This window comes from Taeniopygia guttata, chromosome 25 (genome assembly GCF_048771995.1).
Source record: "Taeniopygia guttata chromosome 25, bTaeGut7.mat, whole genome shotgun sequence".
Taxonomy (NCBI): Eukaryota; Metazoa; Chordata; class Aves; order Passeriformes; family Estrildidae; genus Taeniopygia; species Taeniopygia guttata.
Genome location: NC_133050.1, coordinates 6,251,859 through 6,273,051, shown reverse-complemented (window position 1 = coordinate 6,273,051; position 21,193 = coordinate 6,251,859). Strand labels below are relative to the sequence as shown.

Sequence of the window (21,193 nt, the reverse complement as noted above, 5' to 3'; positions counted from 1 at the left end):
ACAACCGGAAGCGACCGCGCCGTCGTCGTGGCAACGACCGGAAGCGGCCTCTGCGCGGACCGGAAGTGACGGCCGGCAGCGGCGGCGGCCATGTCGGCGGGCGGCGGAGCGCAGCGGGACGCGGGGGCCGCGGGCGGGTGAGGCGCGGCCGCGGCGGCTCAGGGCGGTCCCGCCGCCCCTCAGAGCAGCGCCTCACCCTCCTTCTCTTTTCCAGGCGCCGCAGCAAGTGGGATCAACCCGGCCCTGCTCCGAATTTCCTCCTCCCCGGTACCGCGCCGCTGCCCGGGCGGCCGTTCCCCGGTGGGGGCGGCGATGGCGGCGCCGCCGTGGCCGGGTCCGAGAGCTCCGCGGCGCCCTCGGGAGCGCTGGATGCGGCCGCGGCCGTGGCGGCGAAGATTAACGCGATGCTGATGGCCAAAGGGAAGCTGAAGCCGGCGCCCAGCACGGCGGACAAGGTGGGTGGGTGGGCGCGGATTCAGAGAATTGCCTGCGAAAAAAGCACTTAAAAATAATTTTTAAAATATTTTTTAAAGATGAGTGTAGTGTGGATCAGTTTAGATCTTGGACAGACATTCTAAATTAATTCTAAATTAATGAAGGATGAAGTACACATTTCATTGTCCTCTCAGATTCCTGTCAGAGCTGAAGTGTGAAATGGTGAAATTCTACAGCTCAGTTTTACATCATGTACAGAGCAGAAACATTAATTATTCTATCAATATGCGCTGAAAAGAAATCCAGAGTGTTTATTTGGGCTGTGAGGAGGCAAATCAAGAATATTCCAACGTGCTTTCCATAATCTCTGTAAGAATTTTACTTTCAATAAATGAAAGGGGTGTAAAAGGAAAGAAAAATAAGCTAAAAAAATCAGCTTTATTTTCTGACTCTCCTATATATATTTATAGAAGAGTCAGAATATATATATATTTTACAAATATATAAATAAATATATTATAATACATATATAATATATATAAAAATATATATATTATATATATGTAATAGTAAAATGACAGTGGATTGGAGGAGAAATCACCACCTCTCAAACCAACAGCCCATCAATTCTCTGTAGCTACAAAGAAAAATATAAAACAATCACTATTTTGTTATTATTTTGCAATTATTTTAAACAGTGTGAGAAAACTCAGTTGAAATATGTAAACATCGGAAGGCATAGGAACTTTTAGAAGAAATTTAAAATAAAGCAGGGTGACGTAAGAAGGATGTTTACTCTCTAGTTTGTTTTCCTGCTTTCCACCCACTTGTGCAACTGCTTTTTTTGAAGCTGCAGGCTCTGGGGAAAGGTCCAGCCACGAGTAAAAGCAAAGATGACCTCGTGGTGGCAGAGGTGGAGATCAACGACGTCCCCCTGACCTGCAGGAACCTGCTGACCAGGGGCCAGACCCAGGATGAGGTACGACCCTCTGGCCTTCCACAACCCTCTACAATTTCTCATTTTTCTCCTTTTTTTTTTCCTCCTTTTTTTTTCCTCTTTTTTTTTCTCTTTTTTTTTCTCTTTTTTTTTTCTCTTTTTTTTTTCTCTTTTTTTTTTCTCTTTTTTTTTCTCTTTTTTTTTTCTCTTTTTTTTTTCTCTTTTTTTTTTCTCTTTTTTTTTTCTCTTTTTTTTTCTCTTTTTTTTTTCTCTTTTTTTTTCCCTTTTTTTTTCTTTTTTTTTTTCCCCTTTTTTCCCCCTTTTTTCCCCCCTTTCCCCCTTTTTTCCCTTTTCCCCCTTTTTCCCTCTCTCTCTTTTTCCCCCTTTTCCCCCTTTCCCCCCCTCCCCCCCTTTCCCCCCTTCCCCCCCTTTTCCCCCCTTCCGCCCTTTTTCCCCCTTTTCCCCCTTTTCCCCCTTTCCCCCCCTTTTTCCCCCCTTTCTCCCTTTTTCCCCCTTTTTCCCTCTTCCCCCCTTTTCCCCCCTTTTTCCCCCCTTTTCCCTCTCCTTTTCCCTCTCCTTTTCCCTCCCCTTGTTTCCCCCTTGTTTCCCCCTTGTTTCCCCCTTGTTTCCCCCTTGTTTCCCCCTTGTTTCCCCCTTGTTTCCCCCTTGTTTCCCCCTTGTTTCCCCCTTGTTTCCCCCTTGTTTCCCCCTTGTTTCCCCCTTGTTTCCCCCTTGTTTCCCCCTTTTTTCCCCCCCTTTTTCCCCCTCTTTTTCCCCTTTTTCCCTGCTTTTCCCCCCTTTTTCCCCCTTTTTCCCACTTTTCCCCCCTAATAAATCCCTGCTTTATTAATTAACTCTGTCCAGCCTGTGTTCTAAATCAGCCTTCATAAGGCATCAGTATTGACTTCAGAGCCAACAGCAGTCTTTTAGCAATTTATTAATGATTTCTGGGTTTTTTTACAGCAACTTATTTAAATGTATTTATTTAAATAAATAAATTTATTTACATTTTGGCGTTGTGGGTGTGCTCTGTTTGCTGTTGGCAGGTGTGTCATCACTGGACTTTGTCCATTTTTTGCAGATCAGTCGTCTGAGTGGAGCAGCTGTCTCCACTCGAGGGAGGTTCATGACTGCAGAAGAGAAAGCCAAAGTGGGACCTGGGTTTGTATTTCTTTTTTTTTTTTGGAGGTTCTGCTTCTTCCCTCCTGAGGTGACAAAGTGCTGGGGTTCCTTTTGGTTGGTTTTTCAATAAATTGGCCATTCTGGTGCTCCTAGCTGCTTTATTTCAGCTGAAATAATCACCCCAACCTTACCCTGGCACATCCCACTGTGCTCAACTTCTCCCCACAGAACACTGCAACTTCCCAAATCCAAATTTCTTGCAGCTTTTAGTTAGTGACCCATTTATGTGAGCAAGCTAATTAAATTGTTCAGTGGTGTAACTTTTCTGAGTCATCATCAACTCCTGAATGACATTTTCAGTGCAGAGCTTTTCTGCCTGTAACACTCAAAGAATTTGTATTCTGTTATCTGGAGGGCATTTCAGATTTTTATGGAAGACTTTATGTTTGTAATGACTGTAATATAATTAGATTGAATCCATTATTATTGTGATGTCTGTGGGTTTAAGTGAATATTTTATTTTTTTTCCCCAGAGATCGTCCTTTGTATCTTCATGTTCAGGGTCAGACACGGGAGTTGGTTGACAGTGAGTACAAAATATTCTCCTTTTTCTCCCTCTTTTTGTGATAAAGGCTTGGATTTGAGTTATAAACACCTTGGTGGTGATAACAGACTCCATTCAAATATTGATGGTGAGATCTCTGCTCTGAAATCCCTGAGGTGCCACGTGCTGCATTCATCAGGAAATTAAAAATTTGGATTGACTGCAAGGAAGGTGGGGGAGTGGGACACTCAGGGACACTCAGGGACACCCAGGGACACTGGAGACACTCAGGGACCCCCAGGGACACTCAGGGACACCTGAGGACAGCCAGGGACACCAAGGAACACCAGAGACCCCCAGGGACAGACAGGGACACACAGGGACACCAGAGATACTCAGAGACACTCAGGGACACCAGAGACACCCAGGAACAGCCAGGGACACTCAGAGACACCCAGGGACAGCCAGGGCTGAGGCCCCTCTCAGCTGGGGCTCCTCTCCAGGCTGAGCAGCCCCAGCTCCCTCAGCCTTTCCTGGGCAGGGACCCTCCAAAGCCCTTCAGCATCTCTGTCCCCCTCCAGGAGCTCCCTGGCCCTGCTGTGCTGAGGCTCCCAGAGCTGGACACGGCACTCCAGAGGTTCAGCACTCCCTGGATCCCTCCCTGACCTGCTGGGAATGCTCTTCCTCACCCACCCCAGCTTGGTGACACACATCAGATCCCCCCCAGCAGGTCACCCTCAGCCTATGCTGGTGCCTGAGGTTGTTCCTCCCTGACCTCACCTTAAAACATTGGCCCAAGGGTGGAAATGAAAAAGGAATTCTGATACTTCACTGAATACCTGAGCTTGAAGGGATCCATAGGGATCACCCAGTCCAACACCCCAAAATTCCATCCTGTACATCCCTGGGAGCATTGTCCAACCCCTCCTGGAGCTCTGGCAGCCTCAGGGCTGTGCCCATTCCCTGAGAACCTTTTCCTTATCCAGCCCAAACCTCCCTGAGGAAGCTGCAGGATCCCTGGGGATCCTTTGTGATCCCCTTTGTGATTCCAACCCTGGGCCCCACTGGGAGCTGCAATCCTGTCACAGAATATGGAAAACAGCCCTGTCCTGTCACAGTTTGGTTACTCTGGGCTGCTGAATCAGAATGGATAAGATTGAATAATAAGAATGAGTAAGAATAATAATAATAAGAAGAATGAATTTCATGTTCTCTCAACCAGGAGCTGTTAACAGAATCAAAGAGATCATTACCAATGGAGTGGTAAAAGCAGCCACGGGCTCCAGCCCCACATTCAACGGAGCCACAGTCACTGTCTATCACCAGCCAGCCCCTATCACTCAGATAACTCCAGCTGTTGGCCAAAAACCTCCATTCCAGTCAGGGGTGAGTGATCCATTGATGTGCATTTCATTGAATATCACTGCTTAAAAAATTTGCTTTTTGCAAAACAAGACGTGTCATGTGCTGTTTATTAAGCAAAATAACAAAATCACAACACAAAAGATGAAAAAACACCCCCAAAAAAAATCACCCCCACTTTGTGTTGTGTTGTAAAATCAGGAGGACTAACAAAACTGAGTCTGGAGAGTGAGACTCTGGTGACAGTGGCCTCCAAAAAGAAAAAGGATGGAGAGAGCAGTCCTACTTCCAGAAAAGCACAGGACTCACTGTGCCATCTGACACTGACCCCTTCTGCTGTGAGATGTGAAATTAGAGTGAAATATTAAAGATTTTGCTGTTCATTTACAGATGCATTATGTCCAGGACAAGTTATTTGTTGGGCTGGAACATGCTGTTCCCACCTTTAACGTGAAGGAGAAGGTGGAAGGGCCTGGCTGCTCCTACTTGCAGCACATCCAGATTGAAACTGGTGCCAAAGTCTTTCTTCGAGGGAAAGGCTCAGGTTGCATAGAGCCAGCATCAGGCAGAGAAGCCTTTGAACCCATGTACATCTACATCAGGTATGGGGGAGTTCCAAAAAATATCCCATTAAAAGCCCATTTTTTAAAAATCCCATTAAAAATCCATTTAAAAAAAAAATCCCATTAAAAATATTTTTTTTTTAAATCCCATAAAAATACATTTTTAAAAAAATCCCATTAAAAATCCATTAAAAAAAAATCCCATAAAATCCATTTTTAAAAAATCCCATTGGCTGGTCAAGGAATGCGTCTTAACCTTTAATCACTGTGGGGAATTCTTAATTTGGACTGATTTAATGCAAATGAAATAAGTTTTTGAAGCTGATTTGACTTTAGAGGTGTCTCTAAAGTGATAAGGGTGTAACCATGTGGTGATAGGGCAAAGGAGCTCCCAAATTTGACAGAAAATTTTGTTCTTACGAGGTTTTTTTTGTGCATTTTTTCAGTCACCCAAAGCCAGAAGGTTTGGCAGCTGCTAAAAAGCTGTGTGAGAACCTCTTGCAAACAGTGAGTAATTTAAAAATACGAGATTTCAGAGCCTTTTGTAGCTTTGGGATGTGCATTAAGGAATTTTTAATGCTTTCAGCAAAGCTGTTCATGTGTCTGTTCCTCATAGGTTTCTCCTTCCAACGGTTGCTGTATAATTCTTGTACAGAGAATAAAAATTTCTCAGGAAGATGAGAATTTTAGGGGGAAAAAATGTAAATTATTCCTGAGCAGAACTGGGGGTGAGGACAAGGGGATGTCTGACTGCAAACTAAATAAATAAAACTTCTTTTTGCTCATTGCTTTGATGTCCAGAACTGCACTCTCTGCTTTAGGAAAAATGAAGTGATTGGTGTAGCAAAAAAAATTCTAGAAAATCTCTCACATGTACACAGAGAATTTTCAATTTCTCACCTTCTCCTATATGAATGAAAGTTCTGGAGAGTCTTTCACTTAATATAATACTAAGATAATGGAGTATGAGCTACAAAATCTGTTTTGAAAAAGATTTGGAAGCTTTTGTATTCTCTCAGGCTCTATTGTAATCAGTTTTCTTATGAAATAGATGTAAATTATTTTAAATATTATTATTATTAAATTATTTTATTATTCTAGTAATTTTTATTGTAATTATTAAAATTATTGTTTAAATTATTCCCATAATTTACACAAATCTGCCAGAGGGGCCAGTAGGATCAGGGGGATGTTTATTATCAGGGGTTTTGGAGGGTGGATTGTTATGTTTGAGTTATTGCTGTCCTTGTGCACAGTGTGCTGTAATCAGCATTCTCTCACACAGTTATGGGGAATTGCATAGATGTTAATATTTTTATTTTTAGTCTCTAATCCTTGAAATTCTTTGTAGGTTCACGCCGAGTACTCCCGATTTGTGAACCAGATAACCACTGCAGTTCCCTTGGCAGGTAAATAGCAGCTTGGAGACTTCATCCTCTTTTCCAGTTGGAATTAAACTGATTATTTTGGGTGACTGTGACAGAACTAATGTCGGAATCTGAGGTATTGATGATTCCAAGATTGTAAAAAGTCTCTGTCTTTCTGCCCCATTGCCAAAGCAGAAGTCATAATTCGTCTGTGCTGGTTTCAAGGTTGTTTATTCTTATACTATGTATATATAGTCTTATATGTATAAGAATAAACTTGATCTCTGACATGTTCTGTCTGCCCTGCAGCAGGTTTGTCCTGCAGGGCTCTGCCCTCAGTGGGATGTTACAAACATTAAATACCAGAAACTACCTGTGCTATATTTATAATAACGTGCCAATGTAACATCTCTCAATGGGATGTTACAAACATTAAATACCACAAACTACCTGTGCTGGATTTACAATAACGTGCCAATATCTGTCACCTACGTTGGACAGTGTGTCCCCAGCCTGAACCAACAGAAAAATGCCAACACCACAGTGAAACATGGAGGGCATGAAGAAGGAGAAAAAGGACAAGGCACACCCAATTTCCTCCATCTTGTCCCCTTTGGACCCCTAATCTAGAATCCTAAAATTTTACTTTTGCACCTGTGCTACTCTTAATTATTACTTATATCAAACAGAGCTTGTAATTCATCCTGTAAGATTGAAAACTCATTTCCATGGACAGAGATCACAGACAGTGTCTCTGGGGGCTCTGTCCAGGGGGGTTCCTGACCCCTGCCAGGGTCCCAGGGCAGCCAGAGGGAAGCCCTGGATTCCAACAAACTAAAATATCATTTTTCCTTCTTTCCAGGCTTCACCCAACCAGCCACAATCAACAGCGTCCCTTCCCAGCCCTCCTATTACCCTTCCAACGGGTACCAGTCTGGTTATCCCGTGGTTCCCCCTCCCCAGCAGCCTGTCCAGCCTCCCTACGGGGTGCCAGGGATGGTCCCTCCTGCCGTGCCCCTGGCTCCCGGGGTCCTGCCAGCGCTGCCCACGGCCGTGCCACCCGTGCCCACGCAGTACCCCATACCTCAGGTCCAGCCTCCAGCCAGCACTGGCCAGGTACTGCCCAGGGCCGCTCTCTGCTGTGTGCTTGGGCACTTCATCGCCAAGAAAAGACTCTTGGAGTTCTTATTTAGTGCTTTATTTTTGCCTTTTTTGTTTTTTTTTTTTTTTTTTTTGTTGGTTGGTTTGTTTGGGTTTGAGTTTTTTTTGGGGGGGGAGGATGTTTGGGTTTTTTGGTATTATTTAGCTGATCCTTCTTTCTAAGCAACTAAATTGTGTTGGCAGCTTCCTATTATGTATTTCCTGTTCTGTTTTCCCTGTTCTGTTTTCCCTGTTCTGTTTTCCCTGATCTGTTTTCCCTGTTTCGTTTTTCCTCTTCTGTCTTTCCTGTTCTATCCTTCCTGTTCTTCCTATTCTACATTCATATTCTATCCTTCCTATTCTATATTCATATTATAAACTATGTAAGCATATATAAAACTATATAAACATACAAACTTCCTGTTCTATCCTTCCTGTTCTTCCTATTCTATATTCATATTCTATCCTTCCTATTCTATATTCATATTCTATCCTTCCTAGTCTATATTCATGTTATAAACTATGTAAACATATATAAAACTATATAAACATTATCAACTTTCTGTTCTATCCTTCTTGTTCTATCCTTCCTATTCTATATTCATAATCTATCCTTCCTGTTTTATATTCATATTCTATCCTTCCTGTTCTATATTCATATTATAAACTACACCTGTCCTCTTTGGTAAAACAAAAATTTTCCTTTAAGTTATAGAGAAGCTGTCTGTGTGTTCTGCTTCTTTGTATGCATTGAATGAATATTTTACATGCATATTATCAAATTTTCTCGTGTTTTCTCTCCAACTTGATCCCAGCAGAGTCCTCTGAGCGCTCCTTTCCTTCCTGCTGCCCCAGTAAAAACCAGCATGCCAACTGGTAGCCAGCCCCAGGTCCAGCCCCATGCCCAGGGCCAAAAGAGACGTTTCACCGAGGAACTGCCTGATGAGAGAGAGTCAGGACTGCTGGGATACCAGGTGGAATAAAATCAGCAATTTTCCTTCCCTCACCCAGGCAGAGAGGGGTTGGTCAGAGGTTGTTTTTTTTGTTGTTGTCAGCACAGGTTTTTGCAGCAGTTGTGCAGGGCAGAGGGCACTGGGGTTGTCCCAAAGCACAGGGCTCACACTTTGGTGTCTCTGAGTGGATGCACTGCTCTAAAGCTGTGCCTTTAACTCATTCCAGCTTCTTTCCACCCCTCAGCCCTTCCCACAGCACGAGTGGTGCATCCAGGTCACAGACATGACAAGAGCGTGGGACTTAAAGGGAGATTATTTGGGAGTTTGTTGGAATTTTTGGGGTCTTTAGGTGGGCTTTTTGAGGGAGGGAAATGTAATAACTTCTAGTTTTTCCCGTTTACCTTGCAGGTTGCACTTGAGAGGATTTCAAGAAGCCTAGTTTAAAAGCTTATTTATTTAGGTAGTTAAGATGATTTTAAGAAAAATAATTACTAGATACTTAGATGATTTTAAGAAAAATAATTTTGAGTTCTTCCAATTTGCATGTGAGCAAAGGGGAGTGTCTGTAAATGTTTCTCTGATGCTACACCCCTGCCACAGGCAAAGCCCTTAATAAAAGCTTTGCCTAGAGGCAATAAGGAACTGCCTGTGTGCTAGAGTTAATTTTAGAATCTTGGGCAGATTCCTGTGGCATGAGGTCTGTTCAGTGCTCAGAATTAGCTGACTGAGGAGGTAATAGGTGATCCACGAAGGGAGCAGCTCTCTTTATTGTCCTGAACTGCTGGCAAGGTGGAGTAGGTGCTGAGGAGTTTCCCAGAGTGGTGCTCAGGCGTGTTTCCCACCACGCTGCCCTCAGGAATTTTAAGAGAAAGCATTTTGTGTAGCAGTGGTGCTTTAGAGATTCCTTCTGCTAGTTTGCTCTGAAACGTTGGGTTTCCTAACAGTATCATTAAGGAGCTGTAGCTTTTGTTGTAGTTGTAGATTTGCTAATGCCGTGTGTTTTTCTGCTCATAGCATGGACCCATTCATATGACTAATTTAGGTACAGGCTTCTCCAGTCAGAGTGAAATCGAGGGAGCGGCGTCGAAGGCAGCAAGTTCCTCAGGAAAGGAGAGAGAGAGGGACAGGTGAGTGAGGAGTCATGGTTCTGATGCAAAGCTTATTTCAGAGACGTGTTTCATGTTTTCTGAGACTTGGGGATTGTTTGGTTGCGAGTGGGGTTTTTATTTTGTATTTTGGGTTGGGTTTTTTTAATGAGAAGGGATGCAAAGATTGCCTTGTGATGCTACAGAATGAAAATTGCTTCAGTTGTGCTCTTACCTGAGTCTTTGTGTGGGTCTGGTATTTTGTCACACATTTCATTGTACTGGCCCCAGCACAGACCCTCAAAAGTCACCACTTGTTACTAATTTCATCTTGGACTTTGAGCTGTGGTTGTAACTCCTTGGATATGGCCATCCTTACCCCTCTAATCCATGAATCCATCCATCCATCCATCCATCATCATCATCCATCCATCCATCCATCCATCCATCATCCATCCATCCATCCATCATCCATCCATCCATCATCCATCCATCCATCATCCATCCATCATCCATCCATCCATCATCCATCCATCCATCCATCCATCCATCCATCCATCCATCCATCCATCCATCCATCCATCCATCATCCATCCATCCATCATCCATCCATCCATCCATCCCTCCATCTTCCATCCATCCATCTTCCATCCATCCATCTTCCATCCATCCATCATCCATCCATCCATCCATCCATCCATCCATCATCCATCCATCATCCATCCATCCATCATCCATCCAATCCATTCCTGTCCCATTTGGAAGTAAGAATTTTGGGAGAGGACAGGTAGAACCCATCACCCACTCCAGTCACAGTCACTGGATGAATCAGGGAATTTAAAATCCAACTCCTCACGCCAAGGTCTGAGTTAGGAATTTGATTTTTATTACTTTTGTCTCTTAGCTTGGTTTAACAAAGAACAAAAAATATTGTTTTAAACAGGCAGTTGATGCCTCCGCCAGCTTTTCCTGTCACTGGAATGAAATCGGAATCGGAAGAAAGAAAAGGTGCGGGGTCTTTACCAGGCAACCATGGTGAGTGCAATGGGTCAAATGCCCTTGCAAGTCCAGTTTCCTTTCCCAAACACCTTTCTAAGTCCATTTTCCTCTCCCAAATGGTGCTGGTTTTAACATGTCTGAACTGGTGGGGTTTTTTTGGCTGTTCTCTGTCAAAGTGCAAAGCAGGTGACACTGCACTGCTCTAAAATCACTCTAAAATCACTCTAAAATCACTGGTGCTTGCTGTGGTTATAGACACAGGTTGCTTCTCCAAGCTTTAATAAATATCTGTGTGAAATGAGGGGAGTTTAATTAAGTGGGGGACTAAAGACAGGGAGATTTAACCCATCAGGCAGCACAGAATGTGGTTGTGCTGTGGCTTTGCATTGTGAGCAGCTGCCTCAGAGGCACTGAGGAACATGGGGGCAATTCTGAATTCTGCTCAGGTGGGGATTTGAACACATCTCTGAGTGCAGACAACACAAGTGCTGTCAGGATTTCTGTCAGGATTTCATCTTTTCTGTCACTCAGCAAGGGTTTGAACTCGGTCAGACTTGCAGCTCTTGAACTCTGCAGGCTTTCAGCTCTGCAGGGACATCACCCAGCCTGGTTAACCTTAGTTCTTCTGCAATCTTGCTCTCCTGTTAGCTTCCTTTTGAACAAAATTTCTACTTTTTCTTTACGTGTTGATCTCTTTAACGGGTGAAATTGCCCTCACTGAGAGCCATTTGCTAACTTTACCTTTTCTGTGTGTTTCTTTCTTGTTTCTCTGTTCTCTTACATGGTTCTGATGGATCACATGGCTGTTGCTGGTGCTGTTTCGTGTGGCCTTCGACCTTGGATGACCATTGGCCTTGTGACCTCAAAATGGTGTCCAACTAACAATTTACAATTAACATCTTTTTTTATTATTATTAACTCGTTTTTTGGGGCATTTTATCTCTTTTTTTTTTTGTTCGTTTTGTTTTTATTTTTTTCCTTCTTGGGGGGCTGGCGGTGGGGCTTGTTTTGTTTTCCCCTCCTAGATCATCAAGCCAAGAAGATGAAAACTGCAGAGAAGGGCTTTGGATTAGTGGCCTATGCTGGAGATTCATCAGATGAAGAGGAGGAACACGGTGGCCATAAAAACGCAAGTACTTTTTCACAGGGCTGGAGTTTGGGGTACCAGTACCCATCCTCACAACAGCGAGCTAAACAACAGATGCCTTTCTGGATGGCACCATGAAAAAAAAACTACACAAGAGTTTTCATTTATCTGGTTTTTTCCCCCTCTAGCAATAATGCATGTGTATTCCACAATGGACTTGGCAAAGACGTGTTGTTTTTACATTTGCAGAAGCCAGTTTCCCCTTGGAAGGGCTCCATTGTTTTTTAAACCCTCATTTTGGCAGTGTATTTGTCAGTTTTAAAAAGGAGTATTTGGAATAGCATCCTGACTGGGCTAATCCCTTGTGCAAGGGAGAAGTGCTGTAAAGAGGAACCAGGGAAGTCTCTTGGGCCATATTTTCCATTTCTCCCAGATAACTGAAAGGGAAGAGTCAGTGACACTGACTTCACTCTGCATTTGCATTTTTGGAGTGCTCCTGCTCTCAGCCCCAGTGATCTACTGGTGACTCAGCCTCAATTTTGGACTTTGACCAGAGGGAAGGAACACCCAACCAGCAGTCATGAAAAACTTGAGCATCACATTTGGAAAAGTCTCGTTTTTATTTCAAACATCTCCTGTAACTCAGCTTGGTTTTGTTTTGAAACGTGATTTTACCAATCCCACAAGTTCTTTCTAGGCAGATGTTGGGGTGGGGGGATGCTCAGGTTTTTGGATAGGTCCACTTTGCTCCAGGTGGACTTGGCACTACAGCCCTAGTGCTGAAATATTTCCAGTCACCCCAGGACTCTCACCAACCCAGCAGCAATTCCTTTTCCAGAGGCTCACCCCCTCTCTTCCCTCATTCACTGGATTCCACCAGAGCCAGAAGGTTCCACGGTGGTTTCCCAAAGGCATCAGCTCCTCCCTCATGTGCAGAACCTGAGAATGAATTTTTGGATCGTTGTTTCTGGACTGTTTTGGACACGAACTGCACTGGGGGCTGAGTGGGGTGGGCTGGTGCAGACAGGACTCTTGAGCAGAGCAGGGGCTGCTCCAAGGCATGGGGCAGTTTTTGGGACAGGTTTTGAGGAGGGGCTCACCTGTACAAACCTCAGCTTTCTGACGTGTTGTAAATAATTAGAACCATACTTTCATTATAAATAAATGTATAAATATTCTGCTCCCTGCTGCTGCTTTGAGGTTGGAGCAAGGTTTGGAGGAGGGAGATGCTGGGCTGGGAGAGCCCCGGGGCTGGTGGAGCCCTCGGGGATGGGAGGGGAGCCGGGACTGGGGGTCCCCAAGGATCGGGGGGGACCTCCGGGGGTGGAGGGGCCGGGGCTGGGGGGAGCTCTGGGGATTGGGGATGGGGGAAGGAGTCGCAGGCTGGAAGGGGGAGCGGGAGGGGAGTCCCGGGGCTGAGGGGGTGCGGGTCTGGAGGGTGTCCCGTTGTGTCCCCGGTGTGTCCCATCATGTCCTCGGTGTGTCCCGTTGTATCCCCGGTGTGTCCCATTGTGTCCCCACCGTGTCCTGTCCCCGCCGTGTCCCGGTTGTGTCCCGGTGTATCCCGTTGTTTCCCCGTCCTGTTCCGTGCTGTCCCCGCCATGTCCCGGTTGTGTCCCGTGCTGTCCCCACTGTGTCCCGGTGTATCCCCGTTGTGTCCCCGCCGTGTCCCGGTGTATCCCCGCCATGTCCCGGTTGTGTCCCGGTTGTGTCCCGTTGTGTCCCCGCCGTGTCCCGGTTGTGTCCCGGTGTATCCCGTTGTGTCCCCGCCGTGTCCCGGTGTATCCCCGCCATGTCCCGGTTGTGTCCCGCGTTGTCCCGTCCCGCCCCGTTGTGTCCCCGCCGTCTCCCATCCTGTCCCCGCCATGTCCCGGTTGTGTCCCGGTGTATCCCCGTTGTGTATCCCCGTTGTGTCCCCGCTGTGTCCCGGTGTATCCCCGCCATGTCCCGGTTGTGTCCCGCGCTGTCCCGTCCCGCCGCATTGTGTCCCCGCCGAGCCGCCGTCGCTCCCGCCCGCTGCGCGCGCGGCCGGGGCGGGCCCGCGCGGGCGCTGAGGCGGAGGCGCCGCCGCCATTTTGGTGTCGCTGGAGCGGGGCCGGGGCGGCGCTGAGGGGCCGGCGATGGATCCCGGAGCCCGCCCGGGCGGCGGCGGCGGCCCGGGACAGTCCCGGGAGTACAAACTGGTGATGCTGGGCGCGGGCGGCGTCGGCAAGAGCGGTGAGTGCGGGGCCGGGGGGAGCCGCGTTCCCGGACCAGAGCCCCGTTCTGGGCGCGGTGCCGCTCCTCCCGAGAGGAGCCGACCCTTCCTGATCCTCCCGGGGTGTCCCTGCCGAGCTGTCCCGGCTCCTCCCGAGCTGTCCCGACCCATCCCGGGCTGTCCCGGTCATCGCCTTCCGCCTCCGGCCGCATCCCGGAGCTGGTCCCGCCTGGGCACGGGCGGAGCATCCCCGGGCCGGTTGCGGTCCCCGCGCTCGGTTGGGTTCTGTGCCGTGGCTGAGCTGCTCAGTTGTTGCCCGGTTTGTCTTCCAGCCATGACCATGCAGTTCATCAGTCACCGCTTCCCAGAGGACCACGACCCCACCATCGGTGAGGAAAATGTATTTTCTGTTGATTCGTTCCCTTGGCAGGTCAAGCTCTAGCTGTCCATTGCTTTAAAGTATTCAATTGTAAGATATCTGTAAATCTGGCTGGAGATGGATCTTTGATCACTCATCAGGACGAGCATTCCCAGCAGGTCAGGGAGGGATCCAGGGAGTGCTGAACCTCTGGAGTGCCGTGTCCAGCTCTGGGAGCCTCAGCACAGCAGGGCCAGGGAGCTCCTGAAGGGGGACAGAGATGCTGAAGGGCTTTGGAGGGTCCCTGCCCAGGAAAGGCTGAGGGAGCTGGGGCTGCTCAGCCTGGAGAGGAGTGGAGAGGAGCCCCAGCTGAGAGGGGCCTCAGCCCTGGCTGTCCCTGGGTGTCTCTGAGTGTTCCTGGGTGTCTCTGAGTGTCCCTGGTGTCCCTGAGCGTCCCTGGGTGTCCCTGGGTGTCCTTGGGTGTCTCTGAGTGTCCCTGGGTGCCTCTATGTGTTCCTGGGTGTCCTCAGGTGTCCCTGGGTGTCTCTGGATTTCTGTGGGTGTCTCTGTGTGTCCCAGTCCATCCCTGTCCATCCCAGTCTGTCCCTGTCCATCCCAGTCTGTCCCTGGCTGTCCCTGTGTTTCCCTGTCCATCCCTGGCTGTCCCTGTCCATCCCAGTCCGTCCCTGTCCATCCCTGGCTGTCCCTTTCTGTCCCTGTCCATCCCAGTCTGTCCCTGGCTGTCCCTATCCATCCCTGGCTGTCCCTGTCCATCCCTGGCTGTCCCTTTCTGTCCCTGTCCATCCCAGTCTGTCCTTGGCTGTCCCTGTGTGTCCCAGTCTGTCCCTATCCATCCCTGTGTGTCCCTGTCCATCCCTGTCCATCCCAGTCTGTCCCTGTGTGTCCCAGTCTGTCCCTGTCCATCCCAGTCTGTCCCTGCCTGTCCCTGTGTGTCCCTGTGTGTCCTTGTCCATCCCTGGCTGTCCCTGTCCATCCCAGTCCATCCCTGTCCATCCGTGGCTGTCCCTTTCTGTCCCTGTCCATCCCAGTCTGTCCCTGTCCATCCCTGTGTGTCCCTGTCCATCCCTGTCCATCCCTGTGTGTCCCAGTCTGTCCCTGTCCATCCCTGGCTGTCCCTGTCCATCCCTGTCCATCCCTGTCTGTCCCTGTCCATCCCTGTGTGTCCCTGTCCATCCCAGTCTGTCCTTGTGTGTCCCTGTCCATCCCAGTCCGTCCCTGTCCATCCCAGTCTGTCCCTGTGTGTCCCTGTCCATGTCTGTCTGTGTTGGCAGCCAGGGTTTGAAACTGCTGCTGAGCCATTTTTAGCTGTCTGCTCACAAATTCCTGACCCTGTGCTGTGATCAGCTCTTTGCTGTTCACTTGTCATGCCAAATTCTTCCCTGTGTTTGAGAAATTGAGAGGGGTGGAATGCTCAACAACTCACTCTGGTGCTGTAGAACCTCAGCAGCATCTCCAGGAGAAACCTGAACCAACAGTTACCCAGTGGAAGGAAAAGTTGAGGGTAAAAAAGCCAAATTCTTGCTGAGAATGAGTTCTTAAAGTGTGGGAGTGCTGACTGAGAGGGACAGAATATTTGTGTATTTATATATTGATAGACAGATCATTTTTATATGGTGTTTATAATAAATAATATTTACATATATAATTATATTTACCTGTATAACATTTATGAATGAAACATATTATATGTTTTATATATATATATGAAACATATATAATGTTTCATATATTTTGCTGATATGCTTAGAATTTTGCTGATATGCTTAGAATTCTTATAATTCTAAGAAATTACATATATTCTAAGAAATCAGCAGTTGTTGGTGACCAGTTCTTCTCTTGAACCACAGATCTTTTCTGGCTTTGAGGAAAACAAAATGTTACTCCTTTGTGTTTTCCACCAAGGTGACCAAAATGAATTTCTGGGCTGTGTGCCGACGATTTTCACACATGAAATGTTAAATCACACCAGAACAATTAGAAATTTAACTTCATTTAACCGAAACAAAGCTCAGACTGAGGTAGTCCAGCGCTCCTGGCAGGCTGGGTGGTTTTGGGGTAGCTTTTTCTTTGTGAGCTGATGAGTGCTGTGCTTGTTTCCCAATCTTTCTCATGTCCTGGGATCCAGAGGACGCCTATAAAATCCGGATTCGCATCGATGACGAACCTGCCAACCTGGATATTTTGGACACAGCAGGACAGGTGTGTGAGTAATCCCAGGTGAATGGGAAGCATTCTGTAATGATCAGGTGTGAGGACAGAAATCCTGCATAAAGAATGTTTTGGTTTGTTTTTTTATTTTTTATATTCCAAACTGGGGCTTGGAGCTCTGTTGCTTCTCAGGAGTGAATTATTATTGTAAATGCAGGTGAACCCAATGGGAAGAAATGACAATGTCTGACTCAATTCAGAAGGCTGAATGATTTCTTTATTATAACTATGCTAAAATACATTAATATCCTATATAAAAAGGAAGATACTAAATCTACATAATACTTTCTCTAACTCTAACACAACTCGTGACCCTCTCTGGAGAGTCCAGCCCCAGGTGGGTTGGATTGGATTGGATTGGATTGGATTGGATTGGATTGGATTGGATTGGATTGGATTGGATTGGATTGGATTGGATTGGATTGGGTTGGGTTGGATTGGATTGGATTGGATTGGATTGGGTTGGGTTGGGTTGGATTGGGTTGGATTGGGTTGGATTGGATTGGATTGGGTTGGATTGGCCACCAGGCTCAAACAATCCTCATCAAAATCCAACCAAGCAACACCCCAGGTAAACAATTCTCCAAACACATTCCACATGGGAAAAGCAAGGAGCAGAAATAGAAATTGTTTTCCCTTTCATTTCTGTCTGTGCTCCTCTATGAAAAATCCTGAGAGGGAGAGAAATGTGAAGTCCAAAACGTCATGAGGTGAGGAGAGAAACTTCTGGGCTTTTTGAGCAGACAAAGAATAATTTAATCACTCTGTCAACAAGTACACACTCCTCCAAAATTCCAATTAGTGGAACTAAAATGGCACAAATGTGTGTTTCCAGGCAGAATTCACAGCCATGAGGGACCAGTACATGAGGGCTGGCGAGGGTTTCATCATCTGCTACTCCATCACGGACCGGCGCAGCTTCCACGAGGTGCGCGACTTCAAGCAGCTCATTTACCGCGTGCGCCGCACCGACGACACGCCCGTGGTGCTGGTGGGCAACAAGTCTGACCTGAGCCAGCTGCGCCAGGTAAGGCCCACCAGGAGCCCTCCCCCAGCTGCTTTTCCTCCTGGGAAATGCAGCAGAACCACAGGGTTTTGTCCCTTTCTTCTCCCTGTGTGTTTTTTTTTGTGTTGTCGCTGGTTTGGTGCCTGAAAAACAGGTTTTTCATCACAGCGGGCACAAAGTGTGTTGGATTGTCTGTTCCTTCTTGAGACCCTGGTTACTGAGAAATTTTGGCTTTCTGTGCTGACAGAGCAAGAGAACACTGCATTTCATCTGAGACTATGGAGAAAACTTCCAAAATTGAATAATAAAATGGAGAGGAGGAGTGTGTAGTTTGAATGGAAATGTGTAATATCACATGGTAAAGAACTCAGAGTTTAAGTGAAACAAAGTTTGTTGGGACACAGGTTAATGAGAATTTTAGACTTTCTGTGCTGGCAGAACAAGAGAACAGTCCATTTCACCTGAGGCCATGGATAAAACTTCCAAAATTGAATAATAGAACTGAGATTAGGAGTGTGTACTTCAAGCAGAAGTATATAATATCACATGGTAAAGAACTCAGAGTTTAAGTGAAACAAAGTCTGTTGTATCTCTGGTTACTGAGAATTTTTGTCCACATTTTTGACTTTCTGTGCTGACAGAGCAAGAGGACGCTGCATTTCACCTGAGACGTGGAGAAAACTTCCAAATTTGAATAATAAAACTGACATTAGGAGTGTGTAGTTTGAATAGAAGAATATAATATCACATAGTAAAGAACTTAGAGTTTAAGGTTTTGGAATATAGTAATACATCTAAAACAAGATTGAGGTTTTAGGGTGGAGGCTGGTCCTGCTTCTTCACCTTCTTCTCCATGGGTTTGGGCGGAATCAATCCTTTGGAAACCTTTGGGGCTGGGTGGAATTTATCTGTGCTGAGGCTCGGAGTGCCCTCACAGAGGGACAGAGTGCAAAACAGGGAAAGGCAAAGGAATAAACTCCTGGGGTTTTCTTCCTTGACCAGGGTGTGAACTCATTTTCCAAGGAGGAAGGTTCTGCCTTAGCAGGAGAAACATTGGAGCTTGATGGGAATGTTCTGTGCTGGGGCTTGGAGCAGAGGGACAGAGAGCAAAACAGAGAAAGAGAAAGGAATAAAATCCTGAGGTTTAGGTTCCCTGACCACTAATTTTCCATGTGTCTGAAAAGGAAGGCTCTGTCTTAGCATGGGAAACCTTTGGAGCTTGGTGGAAATGATCTTTGCTGGGACTTGGAGTGTTCACACAGAGGGACAGAGAGCAAAACAGGCAAAGGAATAAACTCCTGGGGTTTGGCTTCCCTGACCAGGGTGTGAACTCATTTTCCAGGTGTCCAAGGAGGAAGGCTCTGCCTTGGCCCGGGAGTTCAGCTGCCCCTTCTTCGAGACGTCGGCCGCGTTCCGCTACTACATCGACGACGTTTTCCACGCGCTGGTGCGCGAGATCCGCCGCAAGGAGAAGGAGGCCGTGATGGCCATGGAGAAGAAATCCAAGCCCAAAAGCAGCGTCTGGAAAAGACTCAAGTCCCCCTTTAGGAGGAAGAAGGATTCGGTCACTTGAAGAGAAAATTCCTTTGCACAACAGGACAAAAGCTGTGACCTTTTGTAGCCAAAGGAGCTCGGTGACAACGCTGAGAGGTGACACCTGAGGGGACTTTGTGAGGGAATGGCTGCCTCTGCCCGTTGTTTTTGTTTAGAACCATGTTGCCTTGATTCTGGGGGTTGAACTTCACACCCAGTGACAGTTGTACTTTGTTTGTTGTCATTTTTTTTACTGGACCCAGCAGGTGTTGGCCGTGGGTTTGTGGCCTTGCACTTTGGAGTGTTTGGTCACAGCACTCTGGGAGCTGAACTGTGCAAAGCATTGCTGCAGTTGGACCCAGCCTCACTGAATCTGTGGTTTTTCCCAGTTGGAAAAGAGGATTTTGCTGCTCTCCACAACAACAGCCCACAGTGTGAGAATTATGGCCTTGGAGGTCACCAAATTTCTTGTGCCCTCATGGGACAGATTTCTTTCCAGGAAAACTGAAGTGGAATATTTGTGTGCAAGCTCATCCAAGTGATCAGTTCACCAGCAGTGATAGAAACAAGCCAGAATCACAGAATAATTTCAACTGGAAATTATTATTACTGTAGGTGGGACATAAACAAGCCAGAATCACAGAATAATTTCAACTGGAAAGAATTCTGACATCAGCAAGTCCAACCTGTGAGCCAGCACCACCCTGTGAGCCAGAGCAGAGCATTCAGTCCTTTAAACACCTCCAAAATCCTCTGGATTTTGCTGTTTAACAACAGGACAGATCACAGCTGGGTAACTCAGCAGCTTTTCTGCACCAAGTGCCTGGAATCCTTCATTTTGAAAGAGCTAATTAGACTGAAGTGATCTATCTGTGCTGCACTGGCAGTGCCACCCAAACTGAAAACCCAGGTGGAAAAGAGATGGTAAAGGAAGTGAGGATAAAAAAAAATATATATATATATATATGTAAAAAAACCTCCTTATTACCTAAGACAGGGATGGAAATCCTGTGCCTGTTGGTTTGAAGAATATTTTCTTTGTGGAAGACTTAAACAGAAGAGAAGTGTGGCAGGGGCTGCATCTTATATTTACTTTGTTTAACATTTAAATTGGTTTCCATTTCTCATCTCCTCCCAGTGCTGTGCTGCTCTGGCAGCAATCACACAATCAAAAATTGGCTTGGAAGAGGCTGAAGGAAAATTCAGATTGTTCAGAATTTCAGACTCTTCCCCCTTCCTGTGTGAGCAGCCATCACTGATGTTCTCATTTTTGGATTAAAAGCTGTCTAAAACTCAGATTAAAAGCCAAAAACTGGAGGAAGAGGAGGAGGAATGAGCTAAGAAGTGGCTCCAAAGCATTTTTGGCTCTGTCAGGTGTTGCAGAGCTGGGGCCTGATGGTGATGATGCATTTCCCAGTGCTTTTCCTTAAAATTTCCATCAGCTCTCAGAGCACAGCAGAGGCGCTGAATGCTGTACAGGACTATTTTCACCCCTAAAAAATGGAATTTTAGGTGCAGTTTAGGTGTTTACTAATGCCCGTTGCTTCTAGAATTTGTAGGGCAGAACAGCAGCCAGCACTTTTTTCACTTTTTTTTTTGTCTTTTTTTTTTTTTACGCAGTGTTATTCAAAGAGTTTTATTTTTCGTCATGTATAAATTTGTACACAGAACAATCCTTTTATTTGACACAATATATATAATTTTTAATACAAACCTTTGCACTGGATGTGTCGGTCTGTGGTGGGGTTGCTCATCCTGAGAGTGCTGTGACACAAAAAAATGGTATTTAAGTGGTGCAAAGCCTAAAAATTCTGTGAGTCTGGTGCTGATTTGTTGAAATATGAACATTTTATCATCTAAAATTACCTCTGGTAAAATCCTACTACGGTACATCTTTCTTAATTCTATTTTTCCAAAATTATCTAATCTTATTTACAAAACTATCCTTTAAAACTTATTTTTAATTCTGTTTCTCTCTCAACAATGGCTGCCTTATTCTATAAAATTTCTAATTAATTTCTTCTCTCCAAGTTTACGTAGAAATACCAAATATATAAATTTTCTATCGGGCTTAAAAATCCCCTCTCTGAAATAATTCTCCTGTAGTGTCCTCATGTCGTCCAGGAGGGAGGAGGAGGAGGAGATGGAGATGGAGGAAGAGAGGATGGAGGAAGAGGAGGAGGAGGAGAAGAAGGAGGAAGAGGTGGAGGAGGATGGATGGAGGAGGATGGAAGAGGAGGAGGAGGAGAAGGAGGAAGATGGAGGAGGATGAGGAG

At 46.1% G+C, this 21,193-nt stretch overlaps 2 protein-coding genes and 1 non-coding gene across 8 annotated transcripts; all 3 read left to right on the top strand.

Moving 5' to 3' along the window:
- Positions 1 to 12,775, top strand: KHDC4 (KH domain containing 4, pre-mRNA splicing factor). Of its 6 annotated transcripts, none has more exons than XR_012051905.1 (14): positions 1 to 137; positions 215 to 455; positions 1,286 to 1,414; positions 2,454 to 2,533; positions 3,028 to 3,080; positions 4,261 to 4,424; positions 4,791 to 5,002; positions 5,410 to 5,470; positions 6,315 to 6,372; positions 7,193 to 7,446; positions 8,289 to 8,444; positions 9,466 to 9,550; positions 10,452 to 10,543; positions 11,533 to 11,589. XR_012051905.1 is itself a non-coding variant. In XM_041721052.2 (14 exons), the coding sequence occupies exons 1-14, from the start codon at positions 91 to 93 to the stop codon at positions 11,730 to 11,732; spliced, it is 1,857 nt and encodes a 618-aa protein (XP_041576986.1). In that variant the 5' UTR covers positions 1 to 90; the 3' UTR covers positions 11,733 to 12,775. The 6 variants fall into 6 exon arrangements, 4 of the variants coding, with proteins under 4 accessions (XP_041576986.1, XP_041576985.1, XP_041576984.1 ...); XR_012051904.1 differs by having other exon boundaries at positions 8,286 to 8,444; XM_041721052.2 differs by having other exon boundaries at positions 1,292 to 1,414; positions 8,286 to 8,444; positions 9,438 to 9,550; positions 11,533 to 12,775.
- On the top strand, positions 4,600 to 4,726 carry LOC115498530 (small Cajal body-specific RNA 4). Its single transcript, XR_003963827.1, has one exon.
- Positions 12,776 to 13,623: 848 nt separating the features above from the next.
- RIT1 (Ras like without CAAX 1) lies at positions 13,624 to 20,630 on the top strand. The gene is made up of 5 exons (XM_002195745.7): positions 13,624 to 13,811; positions 14,124 to 14,180; positions 16,296 to 16,369; positions 17,214 to 17,405; positions 18,727 to 20,630. Exons 1-5 carry the CDS (start codon positions 13,715 to 13,717, stop codon positions 18,955 to 18,957), a joined length of 651 nt encoding a protein of 216 aa, XP_002195781.1. The 5' UTR covers positions 13,624 to 13,714; the 3' UTR covers positions 18,958 to 20,630.
- Positions 20,631 to 21,193: the final 563 nt, after the last annotated feature.